Here is a 17,521-nt window from a genome sequence, read left to right as displayed (position 1 = left end):
TATGTGAAACTGACAAATGGACCGAAATAAATTACTATTACTTACTTATGAGAAACTTGAGCTGTGTTTAAAAAAGAAGTAATCATCCTCACTTCAAATTTTATTTGTCAAGTATGGGAGCAGAGACAGAACCTTTTATTTAGAAACTGATGTATTGTTTTATCTTGCTGTCCTGCCCATTGCTTTCTTGTGACTTGTATTTTAAATGTACCATCATTGTGATGTTTTTATTGTTGTATGTGTCTTGTAAACCCATGGGGGTTCATGACACAAATTTACGCCAATACGCCATGGCAAGACATTATAATGAGGCCACGGTTCAGCAGCAACACTTCATGGTTTACATGAAAATCTGTGTGGGTGGTGTATTTTTGTATTCTTGTATATTTCTATGTTGCTCCACTATATATTTTAATTACTTTTTTTGTATTATAGCCTATGGGTACTACAGGCTTGTATGTTTTGATTGCCCTCTGACCTGCCCTTTGGAATAGAGATCACCGCCATCTCCTGGGCATTTTTCTCCTCAAACTGCTGTATTCTCTAATTACCACCATTCTTGTTGGATTTTATTGTTATATGCATATATTATACATTTGGTGTACTCTTAACATTGCGCTGTCGCCTGACCATTATTCAAAAATATTTTCAGTATTATATAAAATATATGTATTGAGCTCTGTAAAACATAATTGTATCTCGTGGCCCAAATTATTAGATATTTTTGCATGGACTCTTCTCCATTTACTTATAACCTTTTTCTATTAGCTTTTTGGTGTCCCCCTTATTTACTGTGCTGTATATCAGCTGACTGAGGACTTATATGTCTCAGATTATAGCTTTATCTTCTGATATGTGAGTTTATATATAAGATGCTTTTAGTTGTCACATTTAATGTTTTTAATATAGCAAAGTAATTGTGCGCATGCTGACGATAGAGGAATGCCATCTATGCGGCCCGCATTCTGCGTGGAAATGCCTGGTTTGGCATGTGGCACGCCTACCCCATGTATGTCCAGTACAATTACAACAGGCATAGAGGTAATAGCGCAGCAGGGAGAATACAAATGTGCTTGTGCACGCACCCCCAATTTGCATTGCCCACAGCGTTAAACGAGCACAAACTCTAAATTACCGCTTTTGCAAAGATAGGGCCTTATCTGGTCATCTTGTGGATTTTTTGGAGTGTGTGGTCATCATATGGACTTGTTCCTGAGTAGTTTGTCTTTTATCTAGTAGTATAAGGAATAGTTGTTATTAATAGTAGTGAAATTTCTCACAACACCCACCAGCTTTGAGATCTGTTGGCTGGTTGTTGAAGGCAAGAGGCTGTAAGACTGTTTCCACAACAGCGCTGCAGTCATATGTTGCAGTGGAACAAACGATTAGCCTTATCAATTTAAGTTCTTTAGCGAATGATGACGTGTCACTATAAGATCGATATTACATTTTCATAGAAAACCACAGGTAGGAAAACTGACTGGGATTTTTTTTGTTGTTGAATTAGCTGTATATTTTAATGGATTACACAAAGGCTTAACTGGGGAAAGGCAAATTTGTGAGGTGGCTATAATAGCCCACCCCCATATGGGAAGAGGAAGTGAAATAGTCTAATTGAATCCAAATACAGTTTTGTTTTTGTTTTTGACAATGCAGATGTGCTTCTTCCATATTTACATTGTAGGTATTCTTATGCAAATAAAACTTTCTCAAAGCATTCTCATTTGTTAGTTTACATTTCTTGGTGCATGCTTTTAAAAAGTGGCCACCGCTTCAAAAAGCGGTGGGGAGAGGTCTCTCCCCGGCCTCTCCATCTCTGCTGACCATGTGAGGGGGGAGCACCCCCAGCAAGACTGTGGGTGATGTCAGCCCCAACCTCCAGGCAGGTGCTGAGGGTGTCAGCCCCAGCCTCCAGGCAGGTTCTGAGGGTGTTAGCCCCAGCCTCCAGGCAGGGTGCTGAGGGTGTCCAGGGTGCCGGACACATAGACCATGTCAGCTGTGTGGCTCCTGCAGCTTCTCTTCAACCTCTCACTGAGCCTGCAGAGGGCGCTGCCGCTGCAGACAAGGGCTGTTGCCGCATCCTGAAGCACTACAGAGCAGAGGTTCTAACATTAACTAAATCATGTCTCTTAGAAGTGCTCAGGAGTGGGGGGGGTTTATTTTAATTTTTTCTTAGTTTTTGGTGAATTACTGTCTGATACAGTAGGCCTAGATATATCTCACACGTGACTACAGCAGTGTTTGTTCTCCATAAAGAACAGTGATGAATATTTTAGTGCATTTAGCATGTAGATGGCTTTCTCACCAACATGCCATTCTATATTCCAGTAATTATACCTGCAATTAGCAATTTCAGACCTTATAACCATCCTGAAATTAACATGTGCTATGTAACAACATTTGTATGTGACCAAAAACCCAAATGTGTCCCTTTGACTTGTGTCACGTTGAGGAAGTCACATTTTTAATAAATCCTTTCACGGCTGATTTATGGACTGCCAAAAATACATCAATCAGTAAGAAGACCGCCCCCTCCTGGTAAAGGATCATTGACTGAAAACAGTTGGAGATCACCACATCCAAGTCCAGTCGAGGCGTTTCCACCCTATATCAAGGACAACACATTTCTTGCTAAAGATTCACTCTCTCCAAGATACAGCAGACTGAGAACTATGACACAACTTCTCTTTATACCATTACTCGTGCCAAATAAGCCCCATGTTAAAACTATAGTGGAATATTGCCATAAGTCCACGGTAATCAAACGTTGGTACATCATATCCTCAGACAGAAGACTGAACAATGCATTTCAACACCCTCCATTATTTATATTTACAAAAGACACAAATCAAGGGACCGTTTAGTAAAAGGGTCCAGTGTCAACATCAGGGGTTACATGTTAAAGTCATGATTTGTTTTGAATCAACAGGTCATTTCAAAATGTATTTAACACAATTATCCTTGATGTTCGAGTATTTTGAAAGTTATTTCTGCATATATGAAATACCTTTGGCTTCTTATTTTGTTAATTCTATCTTGTAAAGATCTGGATGTTATGGACACTTTCAGCCTGGGTCTAACTTGTTCCATCCAGCATTATGCTTTAACCCATTAAGACGTAAGACACCCTCTACAAAAGCATTATAAAACCTACAGCACGTTTGAAACAACCAGTGTTGCCAACTTATCCCTTTTGGCAGCATAGGCGGAGTTTGACTTTTAGCTCTGGCGGGGCCATTTCTGCAGGAGACACATTTGCCGTGTGTTTGGCCGTTTTACATTTGAAATTTTGCCCATTTGAAGCCAGATTTAGAGGAATATCTCATTTTAAGGCTGGCATCATCATGGTCTCTCTAATTATTGTTTAATAAAGTAGAAGAATGGAAATATAAGAAATATTAGAATATTAGTAGAATTACAGAACATTAATACATACATATTGTATGTTTAATGTCTATTATATAGTGCTTCACTGTTGCTTTTCACCGTGCTCAAAGACACTTCACAAATACAGGATAAAACAACTTTAATAAAGAGAAAATATTAAAATAGATGAGGGGGGGAGAGACAGAAATATTATAGGTCAAAAGCAACAGTGAAAAGGGCTTTTTTGGAAAGATAATGCGTATGAAAGACAATGAGTTTTGGTCTGTCAGATGTGACTGGGGAGTGGGGAGGGCATTCCAGAGGGAGGGGGCGGCTGCAGCAAGGCCCTGTCAGACGCCCCCCTGTCACAGCTTTAGCAAAGAGATACCCGTGATTCTTGTCAAAGTGGATATAAATTGTATGATCATATTCAGCCAGACAGTGAGATGGAGATTATGGTGAGCATTTTTTTTTCTTTTTTTTTTTAACGACTGTCCCCCCATTAACTCCGCCCAACTATATTAGCTACTTTTCAGACCCCCCAGGCGCCTTTATTTCCAAAATGCGCCTAGCACCAAATCTGGCTACTTTTTCTGACCAGGTGAAGCAATGTAAATGTGTTGAATTTAATGGATTTTGCCTTTAAATTGGTGAGGCTGCTGCTGGGTTTTTTCTCCTCCTCATCTCTGCCTTTCTGACACACACAGCGCTTCAGTGGAGCCCCTCTCCTCCGCTGAGAGAGCAGCAGGATAGGGTTGAGTAAACCCGGCACTCGTTTACTTTACAACCATACAGTCAATTACAACGGCTACGCCGAGGTGTGTTTTCTAAGCATCATTTGATATGCAAATTAGCATGTGACTTCCTTTAGCGCCTTCTAGCCCCTTTCTGAGCAGCCAATAGCGCCTTTGCATGGAAAAGAGTTGGCAACACTGGAAACAACCTCCTAAAACCTGATTATTGTATAAACCATCCTTGCTAAAAAAAAAAAAAGTGTTAACGACGCAGACACTGCATCAGGTCTTAAAGGGTTAACGGTGTGCATGCTGCATCAGGTCTATAATAAATAAAGATTGGAGAATAATGCTGTAGATTGGCACGATATCTTTATCTCTTGTCAAATGAGAGAGAGAAAATGATGATAAGGCTTCAGCCGGTGAAGCTGCTGATGCTCGAGGAGTCGGCGCCCGCCGTCAAGTCCTTCAGCGTCTGCTGCCAGCACGGTGGCCTCCACCAGCCTCAGGGCCCGGTCCGCTCAGGGTCCGGTCAGGGTCCGGTCCGCTCCCTCTCATCTGGAAGGAAAAACAAGACGTGTTGGTGGTCTTTTTTTCTCCACACACATTTAAAATAATGAAAATGAACAAATACGCAGGAGTGTATACGTACACACATTATGTAACAAGCGCAAACCTTCATTGACTTTGTAACTTGTTTGTCTGAAGAAGAACAAAGGCTGAAGTGCCCGGGTTCAATTTGCTGGCAGCGCTACTTCCGGCTTGGTCAGACGTTCCAACAGACACAATAGACCCTTCTCACGGGGGCCATTTTGTGTCGAGAAGCCAGGGTAAACACAGGTGCAAGCAAAACACTAATGAGGGTTTCCAAATTCCAATCATGGAAGTTGGAAACCCTCATTAGTGTTTTGCTTGCACCTGTGTTTACCCTGGCTTCTCGACACAAAATGGCCCCCGTGAGAAGGGTCTATTGGCCGAGTCTGCGGGTGGGAAGCCGGTGGTGGGGTATGTGCCCTGGTCGCCGCTCTAGTGCCTCCTCTCGTCAGTCTGGTCGGGGAGGGAGGGGGGGGGGGGGGGAACTGGGGGGCAACAGTGTGATCCTCCCCCTCGTGCTACGTCCTGCCGGTGAAACACCTCGCTGTCAGGTGCAAAAAAGCGGCTGCCGACTGCACATGTATCGGAGGAGGCGTGTGCTAGTCTACAACCAGATGGGCAGATGGGGTGGAGCAACGACCCGGACAGCAGGGGGAATGGGCCAAGAACAATTGGGAAGTGTTGTTACAGTCAAATGTTGAAATGCATATTGCTGGTCCGCTGACAAAGAAACTCTTGGTTGATCAAGTGTGTGTTATGAATAATAATGCTTATGTTAGCCTGGCAGTATGATAAATACTCATCATTACCACAGTGGTAGAGCTTGTTGAGCCTCTGTATATCTAGCTCGCTGAGGTGTGTCCTCTGACCGATCTCCACTCCCTTCTGCTTGGACACGATGGTCGGACTCGACTTGTTCATACTGAAGAAGTTCCTGCAAGGGAAACAAAAAGCACAAGTTGCTGTAGACTCAGGCTAATGGCGTGGCTGTGTTTATATTGCATGGCTTTGTTGCATATTGACTAGTCTCTCCCCAGACTCAAATACGACATTGAATCGCTGCGCTCCGCATACTACATAAGTGAGTCTGTGCCAGTTAACAGCCACTGCTGGTTTTGAAGGCGGGTTGAAATTGAATGAGTGACAGGTCGTAGCACCGATGAGAGCTGGTCGAAAAATGGGCTGCACCTCCCGTGTCGTCTGATCGCAAAGTCGTTACCGATTGGAGAGGACTGAAGCCATCACTGGCATATGACTGGCCAAGTGGACGGTTCCCTCCCATAACCAGCCCTCTGAGGGAAAGTGTCCCAGACCCAGAGAGAGATCGGCAGCATGCAGTAACGTAGTGTATCAGCGTGAGAACTCTCATGGGTCTGGCGTTTAGACTACATTTGACTGGCAAAGGAGGTCTGCTGCCTACTCAAAAGTACTGTTCACATCTAATCATTATTTACATCACGTGATCACTTATTACTGCACTTTTCAAAAATCATCTTTACTAAGATGCTTAAAAAAATGTCAGATTACAACAATTAGTGAATGACAAAAGAAGAATGTACGGTTTCTTAAAGGGGTACACCCAACATTTTAGGAGATTCGCCCATATTCCCGAAAGTATAGCAGTATAGTCTTTCACACACATGCCCCTCAGGCGAACGAGGAACTTTGGTTTCAGAGGGAACCCTCTTTGTTAGCAAACACTCTTTGTTGTTAGTTCTCGATATGGATTTACTTCAAAAACGTAACATGATTGTTTCATCGCATGGTGAGTACACTACATGTACATGATTGTTTCATCGCATGGTGAGTACACTACATGTACATGATTGTTTCATCGCATGGTGAGTACACTACATGTACATTCAAGATTCAAGATTTTTATTGTCACTCCATGGTACAAGTATCACGTGTGAAATTCTTGTGCTGTGGACTCCGTTTACAACATACAAATATAACAGGGCATATGAGTGCAAAGACAACAAGAGACACAACAAGCAATAAGGCAGTATAGTGATAAGACAAGTCAGAGACAGTGGCATATTCACTGCACATAGGTGCACATGTCGTGTGCACATGTGAGTGTTTCTGGCGCTGTTGGAATGTGGCATTTCGGGCGACTGAACGGCGGTAAGCAGCTGTCCCCGCAGACTGCCATTGTAATCCTAAGCCAAGTAGCAGTGAGCGGTGAAACGGACTTACTTTCAGAATGTAATATACTACATGTTACTAGTTGCTTTCATTTGAAAGTAATAAGTTACTTTCAATATTACTTTCTGTGTAGAGTAACTCGTTACTTATTACACTTTTTTTGCATGACTTTTACCAAAACAGCAGCAGCAGAATGACATCGCCGCCCCGGACCCATCCCGAAAAATAATTTCAACCATCTTGAAGTCAGTGTAAACAATCCAACATTCTAAATGTTATTCTTTTCCTTTGTTATTGTCATCTATAGTGGTTATTTGCATAAAAACACAGTTTAGGTGATTGTATCTTTTTTAAATATGTGCTTTGATTTAATAAAATGCAACTCAATTTGTAACTTGACTTACTTGACAAAGTAACTGGTATAATATTACTGAAATCCAATAAGTAATAAGTTATATTACTGAGTTACTGCTAAAAGTAATATATTACATGTAATATGTTACTTTTGTAATGAGTTACCCCCAACACTGGAGAGCACAGAGAGAAAGACATCTACATACTATTGGAATATGGCAAATAGGCGAATCTCCCAAAATGTTGGCGTATCCCTTTAAGAGAAAGCAAGTTAATAAAAGGGTGGGGGGCTGTTATTAAAATAAATAAAGTAGCTTAAGCTAGCCTACTGGTGCAGGTAAACACTAAAGAAATAAGAAGAATGAGAATGGGTTAAGACTTACTTCCCATAATGCATTATGGATTGGAGATCGTACGGCAAGTTTTGCGTGTTCCCCCGTTTCACCTTGAAGTTCTTCTGTTTCCCTTTGGAAACAATCACAAGATATTCAAATGAGAAAATATTTCATAATGTGGGAATTTACATACACAGGCAGACAAACAAAACAGGAAAATACACTTAATATAGTATGTCTCTAAATTATCAGTTATATGGTCAAACAGGTTTTCACATTTGTTGGCCATACCCAAGATTTTTGTATACAATGAATAGAACCATGTCATTTGGAGAAAATGCACGTTAGAGTTTTTAGCTCAATGTGTGCAAGGTGTACTTAACTCCGAAATAAAACTAAAAGTGTAACTTTATAGCCGTATATGACGACCATTCTTTCCACCATGTTTTCACGACGCTGCAGTAGTTCTACAAGCAAAATGTAATGTCTCCAAACCGGCCAATCAAAGTCAATCGCCTTAAAATGGTTGAGCGTGAACTCCCCAGTCAACAGAGTGCTTACCTGACATGATGCTCTCCCAGTGCACAGAGACGTACTCGTCGCGGTCGGGGCGCGTGTGCTCGTGATGCAGGCCCAGAGCGTGGATCACCTCGTGAGCCAGGTTCCCCACACTGCAGGAGCGGCCAAAGTACACCGACTGGGCCCCGCCCCGACAACCAACAAAGGAGGCACACCTGTGCGAGTGTGTCGAGTGGAAGAAAGAAAAGGAAGGACGAAGCGTGAATTTGCAATAGCTGTGACCACATATGCAAATTTCCCAAACGGTAGCAGCAGCCCACCCTATTATACCTCTGCCACCCTGCATTTTGACGACCCCCCCCCCTCCCCCGGCCAATTGGCATGAACACACTTGACAAAATTCAGCCCTCCATCCTGCAAATTAAAATGTGACCCCCACTGCCTCCCTTTTAGCCAATTGGCACGAACACAAACACACCTTTACATAAACACATGAACTCCTCCTAGGGTGAAAAATAGTCACTAAAAGGGTGGTGAACTTTTTGTGGACCAACTGATCAACCAACCGAGTTATAGAGCTGCTGGTCGCAGCTAAAAAAGAAACGGATACACATCAAGGACCCGTAACTGACAGATTAGACCTCAATTCCCGACCTGATATGATTTTATCACACGTTTTTTTTATATACACACATACACTTGCAACACTTAAGAGCAAGGGGTACACTGAGCAGTTTGAAAACATTATATGGCATCCAACAATCATTTAACATTTAATGCAGCACGTTATAATCCCCCTGCCCAGCCACACACACAGACCAACAACACACACCCACAGACTAACCACACCCACAGACTACACACACACCCAAGCTGGAAGCCTGAAGGCTATTTACAGACACTGCGTAACGCATCATCATTCAGAAGCCACGCCCAAGACGGGGGAAAACATAACCCCCTCCAATCCTGGCGTTCTCCTATGTCACGTGCATGTTTGCATGTTGCACAAAAGATTGTATATACGGAAGATGTACACTCCAACTTACTTCCTTGACAGCTAGATCCACATATTTCTCCTCGCCAATTCTCAATGGCTTCCTTGTTTTGCTCAGGTGTACAAAACAATGTTAACTGGTGATTTTTTTTACATTTGTTGTGTGCGCAGCCCCACCACACAACAGCTTTTAGCTATGTTTAATTCAAGGAAAATGACGCTGGTGTGTGGAAATGAAGGGAGCGTTTCCCCCGTGATGGGCGTGGCCTATTTCATGCAGTGTCTCTATATAAAGAAAGGGTTCCAATCTATCAGTACATTTTCCAACAGCACCTTTAATGAGAACTACATTTTTTTCTAGTTTAAGGAAACTCATCATGTCCTCTAACCATGAAGCTGCTGATGGGGGACCAGGTGAAGATTTGATGATTTTTGCTTTTAGACGTTTTATTCCAGAAAGTATGAAAACCCATGACCAAAATTGTCATACATTGTAATTATGGATGCATCAAGGACCCCATCAAGGACCCCCGGAGGTCCCTAGAGGCCACTTTGAGAAGCCCTGCTTTAGGCCTGTCTAGTGCAGCTTTAACATGAGAAGGTCCCAGCAGTGGACAGGTTGCTCACCCTTTGCCTTTGAGGAACCTCAGGTAGTTGAACTCCGCGTTGTGCTTATGGAAGCGGATGCACGTGTGCTTTGAGATCATCTGGAGGGCAGCGAGGATGTCTGCCTCTCGATCAGCTGTCGGGGGACAAGCACAGAGACCGTTGCCCGTCTACACTCTAGTCACATGTTAGCAGTGGTGGAAGAATTCTTAAGTTCTAAGTATGCGACTTAAGTAAAAGTGGTAATACAACAGTGTAAAAATACATACTGTTACAAGTACTGTACTACATTCAAAATCTATAGGTGAAAAGTAGTCATTATGCAGAATGGCCCATTTCAGAATGTTATTGAGACCCATTATTGATGCATTCATCACTTTAATGTTGCAGCTGGAGCTTATTTTAATTACTTATATGGCTTATTAATTACTTGGCTTAAAGGGATATGCCACTTTTTCGTGAGTTTCTCATTTGCCATATCCCCCCCACATAACCAAGGTACACCGTGCCTTTACCGTCACTGTCCGCACAGTATACAGTGAGCTACAGTCGTGAAGTTACTATCGCTATTAGAATGGAGGCCAATGGTACACCCGTTCGAAATAACCAAAAACACATCTAATAGCGCCAAAATACATATTGTGCTCCGGGTGCTCACCACGCGATGAAATATTAATCCAAATAAGGAGAAATGATTTTTTTTTTTTTTTTTAAGGTAGATAGCTGGAATTACCTTCTAAACATGGCCGCCTGGCATGCGCAGCATACAGCACATGCGCTGTGTACAGCAGAAGTGCTCTTTGCAGGCAAACAAGGAAGTGACTTGGTGTGGGGATTTACTCAAAATTACATTTCACGTAACGATGGATTGATATTTCATCTCGTGGCGAGTACCCGAAGCACAACATGTATTTTGGCGCTTTTAGATGCGTGTTTTTGGTTATTTTAAACTGGTGTACCATTGGCCTCCATTCTATGGTGATACTAACTAACCTCACGACTGTAGCTCACTGTATACTGCGCGGACAGTGACGGTAAAGGCACGGTGTACCTTCGTTATGTGGAAAATGAGCGAAACTCCCGAAAAAGTGGTGTATCCCTTTAACCTATGAATAGATCATAATTTATTAATTGATGTATAATTTGTATTAATCTAAATCTGCAAAGTAACTAAAGCTGTCATAAATGTAGTGGGAGTAAAAAGCACAATATTTCCCTCCACTGTAGTGGAGTATAAATTAGCATGACATTGAAATACTCAAGTAAAGTACCTCTAATAAATTGTACTTAAGGAACACTGCCGATTTTCAACCAGCATTGTATCATTACAAAATCAAAAAGGAAATCAAAAAACCGTTTTGCAGTCATTCATTTAGTTTAGAGTTGATTTGAGTTAAGTTACTGGGGCGACATTACAGAAACTTCCTAAATTCCAAATCCTAAAGTAAATGATTGGTAACCATGGTAATTAGAGTTAGGACTTGATTTAGGAAAACACCCATTACAGAACAACAGTTCCTAAGTCAATATTCTCATCCTAATTTAAAATGGGAAAAGCGTATTACAGAAGCGTCCCAACTCCCCAAAATCTTAAAAAAGCTCTCCTAACTCTAAGATGCCAGCTATGCTGTCCTAACTAATAATTTACGCTATTTTCAACTGGAACAACAGCCATCTTGCATCTCGTTATAATTTATAGCCTACCTACGCTGCGCTGTTATACATTTGCAAAACCAACAAAATGTCAACAGGTGCAATTTATTTGCCGAAAGGCTCATGCGGGACCCGAATGACGTTTTGCGTTTTGATGACAGAATGCTCGTTAATCGATACAGACTGCCCCGGGACATGATACTGCAGCTAGCCGAGGAGCTCAGACCTGTGTTGGAGAGACCGACTAGGCGACACTGGGCTCTGCCCGGTTTCTGCTATTTTAGCCCATTCCCTCTCTTTCACCTCCCGCGTGAGGGTGGCTGAAAACTTTCCGAAAAGCACGTCTTTAACCTTTCTACGGCGGTCACTAAGACCTCCAACTCATCTGCCTTGAAGTTAAATGCCTTTCGTTTTTGGTCCATTGCCCCACAATCTCAAAAATGTTCGACAACAACACACATCGTTAGCCTACTAGCTAATAGCAGGCTACTAGCGCTCCTACTTCCCCCGCAAGTTGAGAAGGAGGAGGTGTCTGTTGCTAGTGGTTGCTAGGGTTACAGACAGAAAAGTTGATAACCGATGCTGGATGAGTATTTAGGATTTCCTAACAAGACATAAGATAGGATTTTGCAAGATAAGATAGGATTCCTAAAGTTAGTTAGGATTTGCTTCTGTAATACGAAATCAGAAAAAATCCTATCTTAACACGTTCACTGCCAACAACGTGTAAACACGTTTTCAGAATCCAGCTGTTGACTGCCAGCGACGTGTAAACACGTTTTCAGAATCGATTTTTTTTTTTTGACGGTGGGACGTTGATCTAACCCTTTTACGTCTCTTATATAAGTATTGGACGTGTACAACGTGTACAACCCATTCCACCGACCCACTAAGTGGCGACAAGGAAGTAGGAAGGCAAGCAAAAAGCAGTGTGATCCATTTCCATTCTCATGAAAATGGATTGGCGGAGGCGCTTTCGTTTCCGCGCTGATTGCTGGCGGTGCGGGATTGCAAACGTGCATGGTGGATTGCGGATGGAGCACACTTTGAGGCACGCAGCGTAAATATGACCAGAGTCGCAGGGGCTTCATCGGAGCTCTCGGCCAGGGCTCCGGGAGGCGGGCGAGTCCAGCCAGGCTTCCTCGGGGAGCGGCCACGCAGACAGGCACAGCCAGGCACAGCCGCAGCGGGGCAGTGAGACTGGTGACACGCTTGTGGTGCAGCAGGCTATTTTGCAAATTGGAAACAGCCATAAAAGGCTTTTAGAATGGGATTTTCAACCCATTCTTTTTTGTTTCTTTTTCGCTCTAATTTAGAGTAATTTAATTTCTATTCAGAAATTTATTTGAGAGGTCGAGAGTATGAGAAAGTGCATTTGCACAGGTAGGAAAGTGCTTGTGACACGGCGCTGCAGCCAAGAAGAACGCCCACGGAGGGAGGAGTTGAGCAGAGGGGAGTTTCCTGCTGTTATGGAGGAAATTACTGTTCAAAACTATTGTTTAGGTCTTACTGATGCCAAAAATGAATGGTTAAAGTGATCGAATTTCACAAAAAGCCGTTTATCTCGGAATATTTTTTCTGACGCTAAAACCATGCTGTATTCAATTGCTAATGCTTACATAACTACTAACTCTACAAACTAACTCTTTTAGACAGAGAAAGTACACATTCTATTAGTACTTTTGAGATATTGTATGTTCACAAACTCCAAGCAGAAAAGAATCCTCGGCTCTTGTAAAATGAGCCAGAATCCTCAAAAAACGGCTTGGCAGAAGCTACCTACAGCAAAAAAAAACGGCTGGCAGTCAATGTGTTAAACTAGTCCTATCCTAACTTAAGACATAAGATAGGGAGTTTCTGTAATGTGGCCCCTGGTCCACAACTTCACTCAATTCAACTCTCAATAACTGTCTAAATGAATGACTGCAAAGCGGTTTAATTCTCAGATTCACCAGTGATTTAGTAATGATACAAAGCTGGTTGAAAATTGAGTGTTCCTTTAAGTACAGAGCTGTACTTGAGTACATCCACTTAAGTTACTTTCCACCAATGTTAGGAAGGACCAGTTCCTACTACACAACTCACCCAGTTTCTTGTCCACAGTGTAAGGTATGGCGATACCTGACCAGAGGGTCTCCACCGCGTTCCTTTCCAACTACGTTTAGACAGCAACACATCTACATGTTACAACTACTGCCCATGGCCTCACACTCAGTCCCATAATACACTGTAAAAATGCACATTTAACAAGTAATTTAGGCTTACAGAGGTCAGGTGTGACCAAGTCAAATTTGCTCAAGTCAGTCTCAAGGCATAAGCCTTAGTCAAGTCAATATCTAGATTAGCAAGTCAAGTCCATGTCATTAATGTGACATCAAGTCTAAAGTCTATACAGTATGTAGAAGAGCAAGTCGAGTCAAAACAAATCAAATAGTCCAGTAGCAATTTAATATTTAAAGAAAACCAAATATCCAGGACTTTTCAATACATTATGGCTTTAATAGGATAAAGACTTGGTAAGAGCATCATGAGTTTGATTTCTATAATCAGTTTCAACTTCTATAAATTCAATCGTTCCATACAAACGCATAAAACATTTTAAATTATGCTGCCTGCTGGAACAAATCTCACTTTAATCCAAGGCATTTAAACAAACACAACATCTCAATTCAAGACTTCAGAAACCTTTTCAAGTCAAAGTACCAGTCACAGCACCCAAGTCAAGTCCTCCTGTCTCAAGTCTTCTCTTCATGTACTGCATCAAGTCATGTTTAAAGCAATACTTGAGCCTGACAAGTTCAAGTCACGAGTCTCAAGTCCCCACTTCTGGTCTCTTTATCTTTTGTAACTCTTGAGGAAGAAAAAAAAACACCTGCCAGAGATGAGAGAATGTTCCCGTGCAAATCAACTTTGAACTACAATTTGGCAACTCTGGACACTATAGTGTGATTTCCAGTCTTTTAGAGCAAACTTTTGGGAGAGTTTCCTGCCGAAAGGCAAGTGATATAAAAATCATACTGGGCAGAATTTCTTGAGGTATATGCAATTTCATAGCAAGTGTATCCGGTCCTGATTTTCAATATATATTGCCACTTAAAAAAGTAAAAATAAAAAAGTTAAAACATGGTTTCTCCATCTTACCGGCTGCAAAAGATCTCCCTCTTGGACAATCATGTCTTCGTCTTCCTCCAGCTCTGTTACAGACAACGTGTTAGTGACAACACATCTCAAAACGCAGAAACAAGATTTTAGAGACGTGTAAAAAGGAATTTTTGCATGTTCTGCATGCATAAAACGCTCAAAAGCTTTACCTTCTAAGGTTTCCGCACTGGCTGTCTCTGGCTGTGTCACATTAACAGTCGACCCAACAGTGCCTGTGGGAATTGGAGCATTTTCGTTGAGCATTTCGTTTTTTTTTTATATTGTTACAATTAAACCAAATATGAAGTCTTTAAGACAACCAGCACAGACCTATGGCAGATGTAGTAGTGCTATGGGTTTCGTTTACGGGAGCTCCACTGACTGAAATCAAGAAAGAGAATTGAGGTTTTTCTCCATCTTTATTCAAGAATGTCATCTCATCAATTTGAGAGCATGATTTATTGATTTCATGTTGAGATTTTGTAAGGCTTTCCCTGACACCACGCCCTCGCACTCAAATAGCCTTGAGTGCGAGTGCAGGAAATCTGTCAAAGCAAACTCAAGTTCTATTTATTTGGGTGCAAGCATGCAGTTTGAGCACAAGCAGTGCAAATCTAAGCGCAAGCAGGGCTTATTTGAGTGCGGGGTTTGAGGGAAAGCCTTACACAATCTCAACATTAAATCAATAAATCACGCTGTGAAATCGATAGATCACGCTGTTGAATAACAATAGGGGAAAACATCCATAAGAAGCAGAAGTCTCCGATGATCAATGATTGGATCTCTACCTTGGGAAATGCAGATGACGAGTAGGAGCCACATGGTGTTATTTCAACAACTTCAACAGAGCAAAAGGTTCAAACAGAACACAGACGGTTGATTTCCTGCCTTTTGGACAGACTGAAAATGCCATGAAACTGGCATCACAGCATCAGGTCACTTACCTTAATTACACCTGCAGCTCATTAACGTAAGTGATCTCACCTGCTGCTGTGATGATGCTGGTTTGATGGCTCTTTGTGTAGCTTGCATAATCAATTGGAGCTCACATCAAAGGGGCGTGGGTCTTTGGAAGCTGACGCTGCAAAACACAGTCTCTTAGAAAATTGTGAAATAGTAACATTGGTCCACAGCCAAAAACGTTTCCATTTCACAATTTTGGCTCTAAAATTGTTAAATGGAAATGTGGTTTTGAATGGTATAGTTTTTACAGCAGTGGGAGTTTTGAGAGGGGTGGAAGAGGTTAGGTTTAGGGTTAGGGTCTGGGTTAGCGTTAGGCATGGGGCGTGGGAGAGGGAGGCGTCCCCGGGGGGGTCGGAGACCCCAAAAACCCAGACCCCCTCCCAAAAGTTCACATGAAATAGAAACTGTTTTTAGGCCGTGGACCAATGTTACTATTAAAAAAATAATAATTGGAGACTGGGCTGGACAATGCTGTTTGTAAGCCATTATGGGCCTTATAATGCATGTGTGTAGTTCCATAGTATCATTTATAGGATTATTTTTTTCTTTGGGCAATGGGATTAGGTTTCTTACTAAGGCACACAAATGTTGTCTTTTATTATAAATTCAGGATATTGGAAAAGGAAATGCATCCATATGTGGACAAACAGGAACAGGCTAATCATTTCACCTGCATATTTCCTGACTAGGCCACACACTGGTGCTCCACAGTGAGGCTAAAGGGATACGCCGACATTTTTGGAGATTCGCCTATTTGCCGATATTAAATGTAAAATGTGGATGCCTTTATCGTCACTGTGCGTGCGCAGTAGCTACAAACTGCGGTACAGCGCTCACTGCTAATGACAAAAGTGTGGCACAAGGTTAAAGATTTGGAACATGAGAACTGGTCCGTCTCCCAGAAAAGAGTGTGTGACAAACTAAATTAAAAGATGGATGAATTAGATTAGACAAAATGTGACCTGCATTCATGTGAGTTTATGAGAAAAGGTTGATATTGGCTGTTTTTGGGGTTTTTCACCAGATTTTAGTAGCCTTTGCTTCATTCAGTGTAAAGATTATTGTGAAATGGAATGCTTGTTTTGACGGTCATAAAGGTAGGGTGACACGCAGCAGCTTACTCTGTAATACTTTGAGTCCACAAAGCTTCAGTTTTTGGTTACATCGTCGTAGAGCTGCCTCACGTTAATCAGCCGGCATCACGGCAAATTTCAGAAGAAAATAGTTTAAAAAGAGCGCCAAAGTCACGTTATGCTGTTTAAATACCCCTGGTGTTTGGACCTCAAATTCTTTTCGGCTGGCTTATGGGCGTAACGCCATGTGTGACGTATGTGTGTTTCTAAGAATTGCACAATTGCTAAATCAAATAGACATGATCTGGCGATTAAGCACAGTGTTCCCAACGATAATGGTCACCTGCTGTTTTTCGACCAAGATGTGTACAATGGAATACTATATATATATATATATATTTTTTACCTTTATTTATACAGGCGGAGTCTCACTGAGAGCAATGCTCTCTTTTTCAGGAGTGCCCTGTTCACATTCACACACACATGCATACCTGGAAGCTGACCAGTACAACCACAGTCTGATCTGCTGGCCACTGATCAGCTCCACTGGAGCGGATGGGGGTTAAGGGCCTTGCTCAAGGGCACCTCAGTGGTGGTAATGAGGGAAGGGCAAGCGCTGCCTTTTCACTTTCCCCACCCACTTTCCCCCACTATCAATTAACTGCTTACAAGGAGCACCTCTAAAACCTCTTTCTTTTTGAGTGTTTGTTTGCTCACAATTACCTGGCAATTAGAAGTAAATGTGACTGTGTGTGTTAGTGTGACAATAACTCAGATATTTACAAGGTAATTACTCGACAATGGACAGGTATTTACCCGGTAACTACCAGGTATTCATTCACCGGGTAATTAGAAGTATCTGCTACACCTGGTAATTATCAGGTAAATACCCGGTAAATAATAGGTTGTTACCCAGTAATGACTAGATATTTTAACTACCAGGTATTATTTACCTGGTAGTTACCTAGTATTTACCCAGTAATTATAGATTACAGAATATAAACCTCCACTATTACCCATCAATTCATCTAAATGTGACCG

General features: G+C 41.9%; 1 protein-coding gene across 1 annotated transcript; it reads right to left on the bottom strand.

Annotated features, from left to right (window-relative positions):
- Positions 1–4,457: 4,457 nt before the first annotated feature.
- LOC310782174 (hatching enzyme 1.2) lies at positions 4,458–15,266 on the bottom strand (the record flags this gene model as incomplete). Its single annotated transcript, XM_083642861.1, has 8 exons — positions 4,458–4,658; positions 5,504–5,628; positions 7,580–7,661; positions 8,093–8,265; positions 9,672–9,786; positions 13,389–13,458; positions 14,445–14,497; positions 15,233–15,266. The coding sequence occupies 8 exons, from the start codon at positions 15,264–15,266 to the stop codon at positions 4,633–4,635; spliced, it is 678 nt and encodes a 225-aa protein (XP_083498987.1). The 3' UTR covers positions 4,458–4,632.
- Positions 15,267–17,521: the final 2,255 nt, after the last annotated feature.

The sequence above is a fragment of the Poromitra crassiceps genome (assembly GCF_964638095.1).
Source record: "Poromitra crassiceps genome assembly, chromosome: 9".
Lineage (NCBI taxonomy): Eukaryota > Metazoa > Chordata > Actinopteri > Beryciformes > Melamphaidae > Poromitra > Poromitra crassiceps.
Note: the sequence above shows the minus strand (reverse complement) of the source record. Positions and strands in the feature narration are given on the sequence as shown.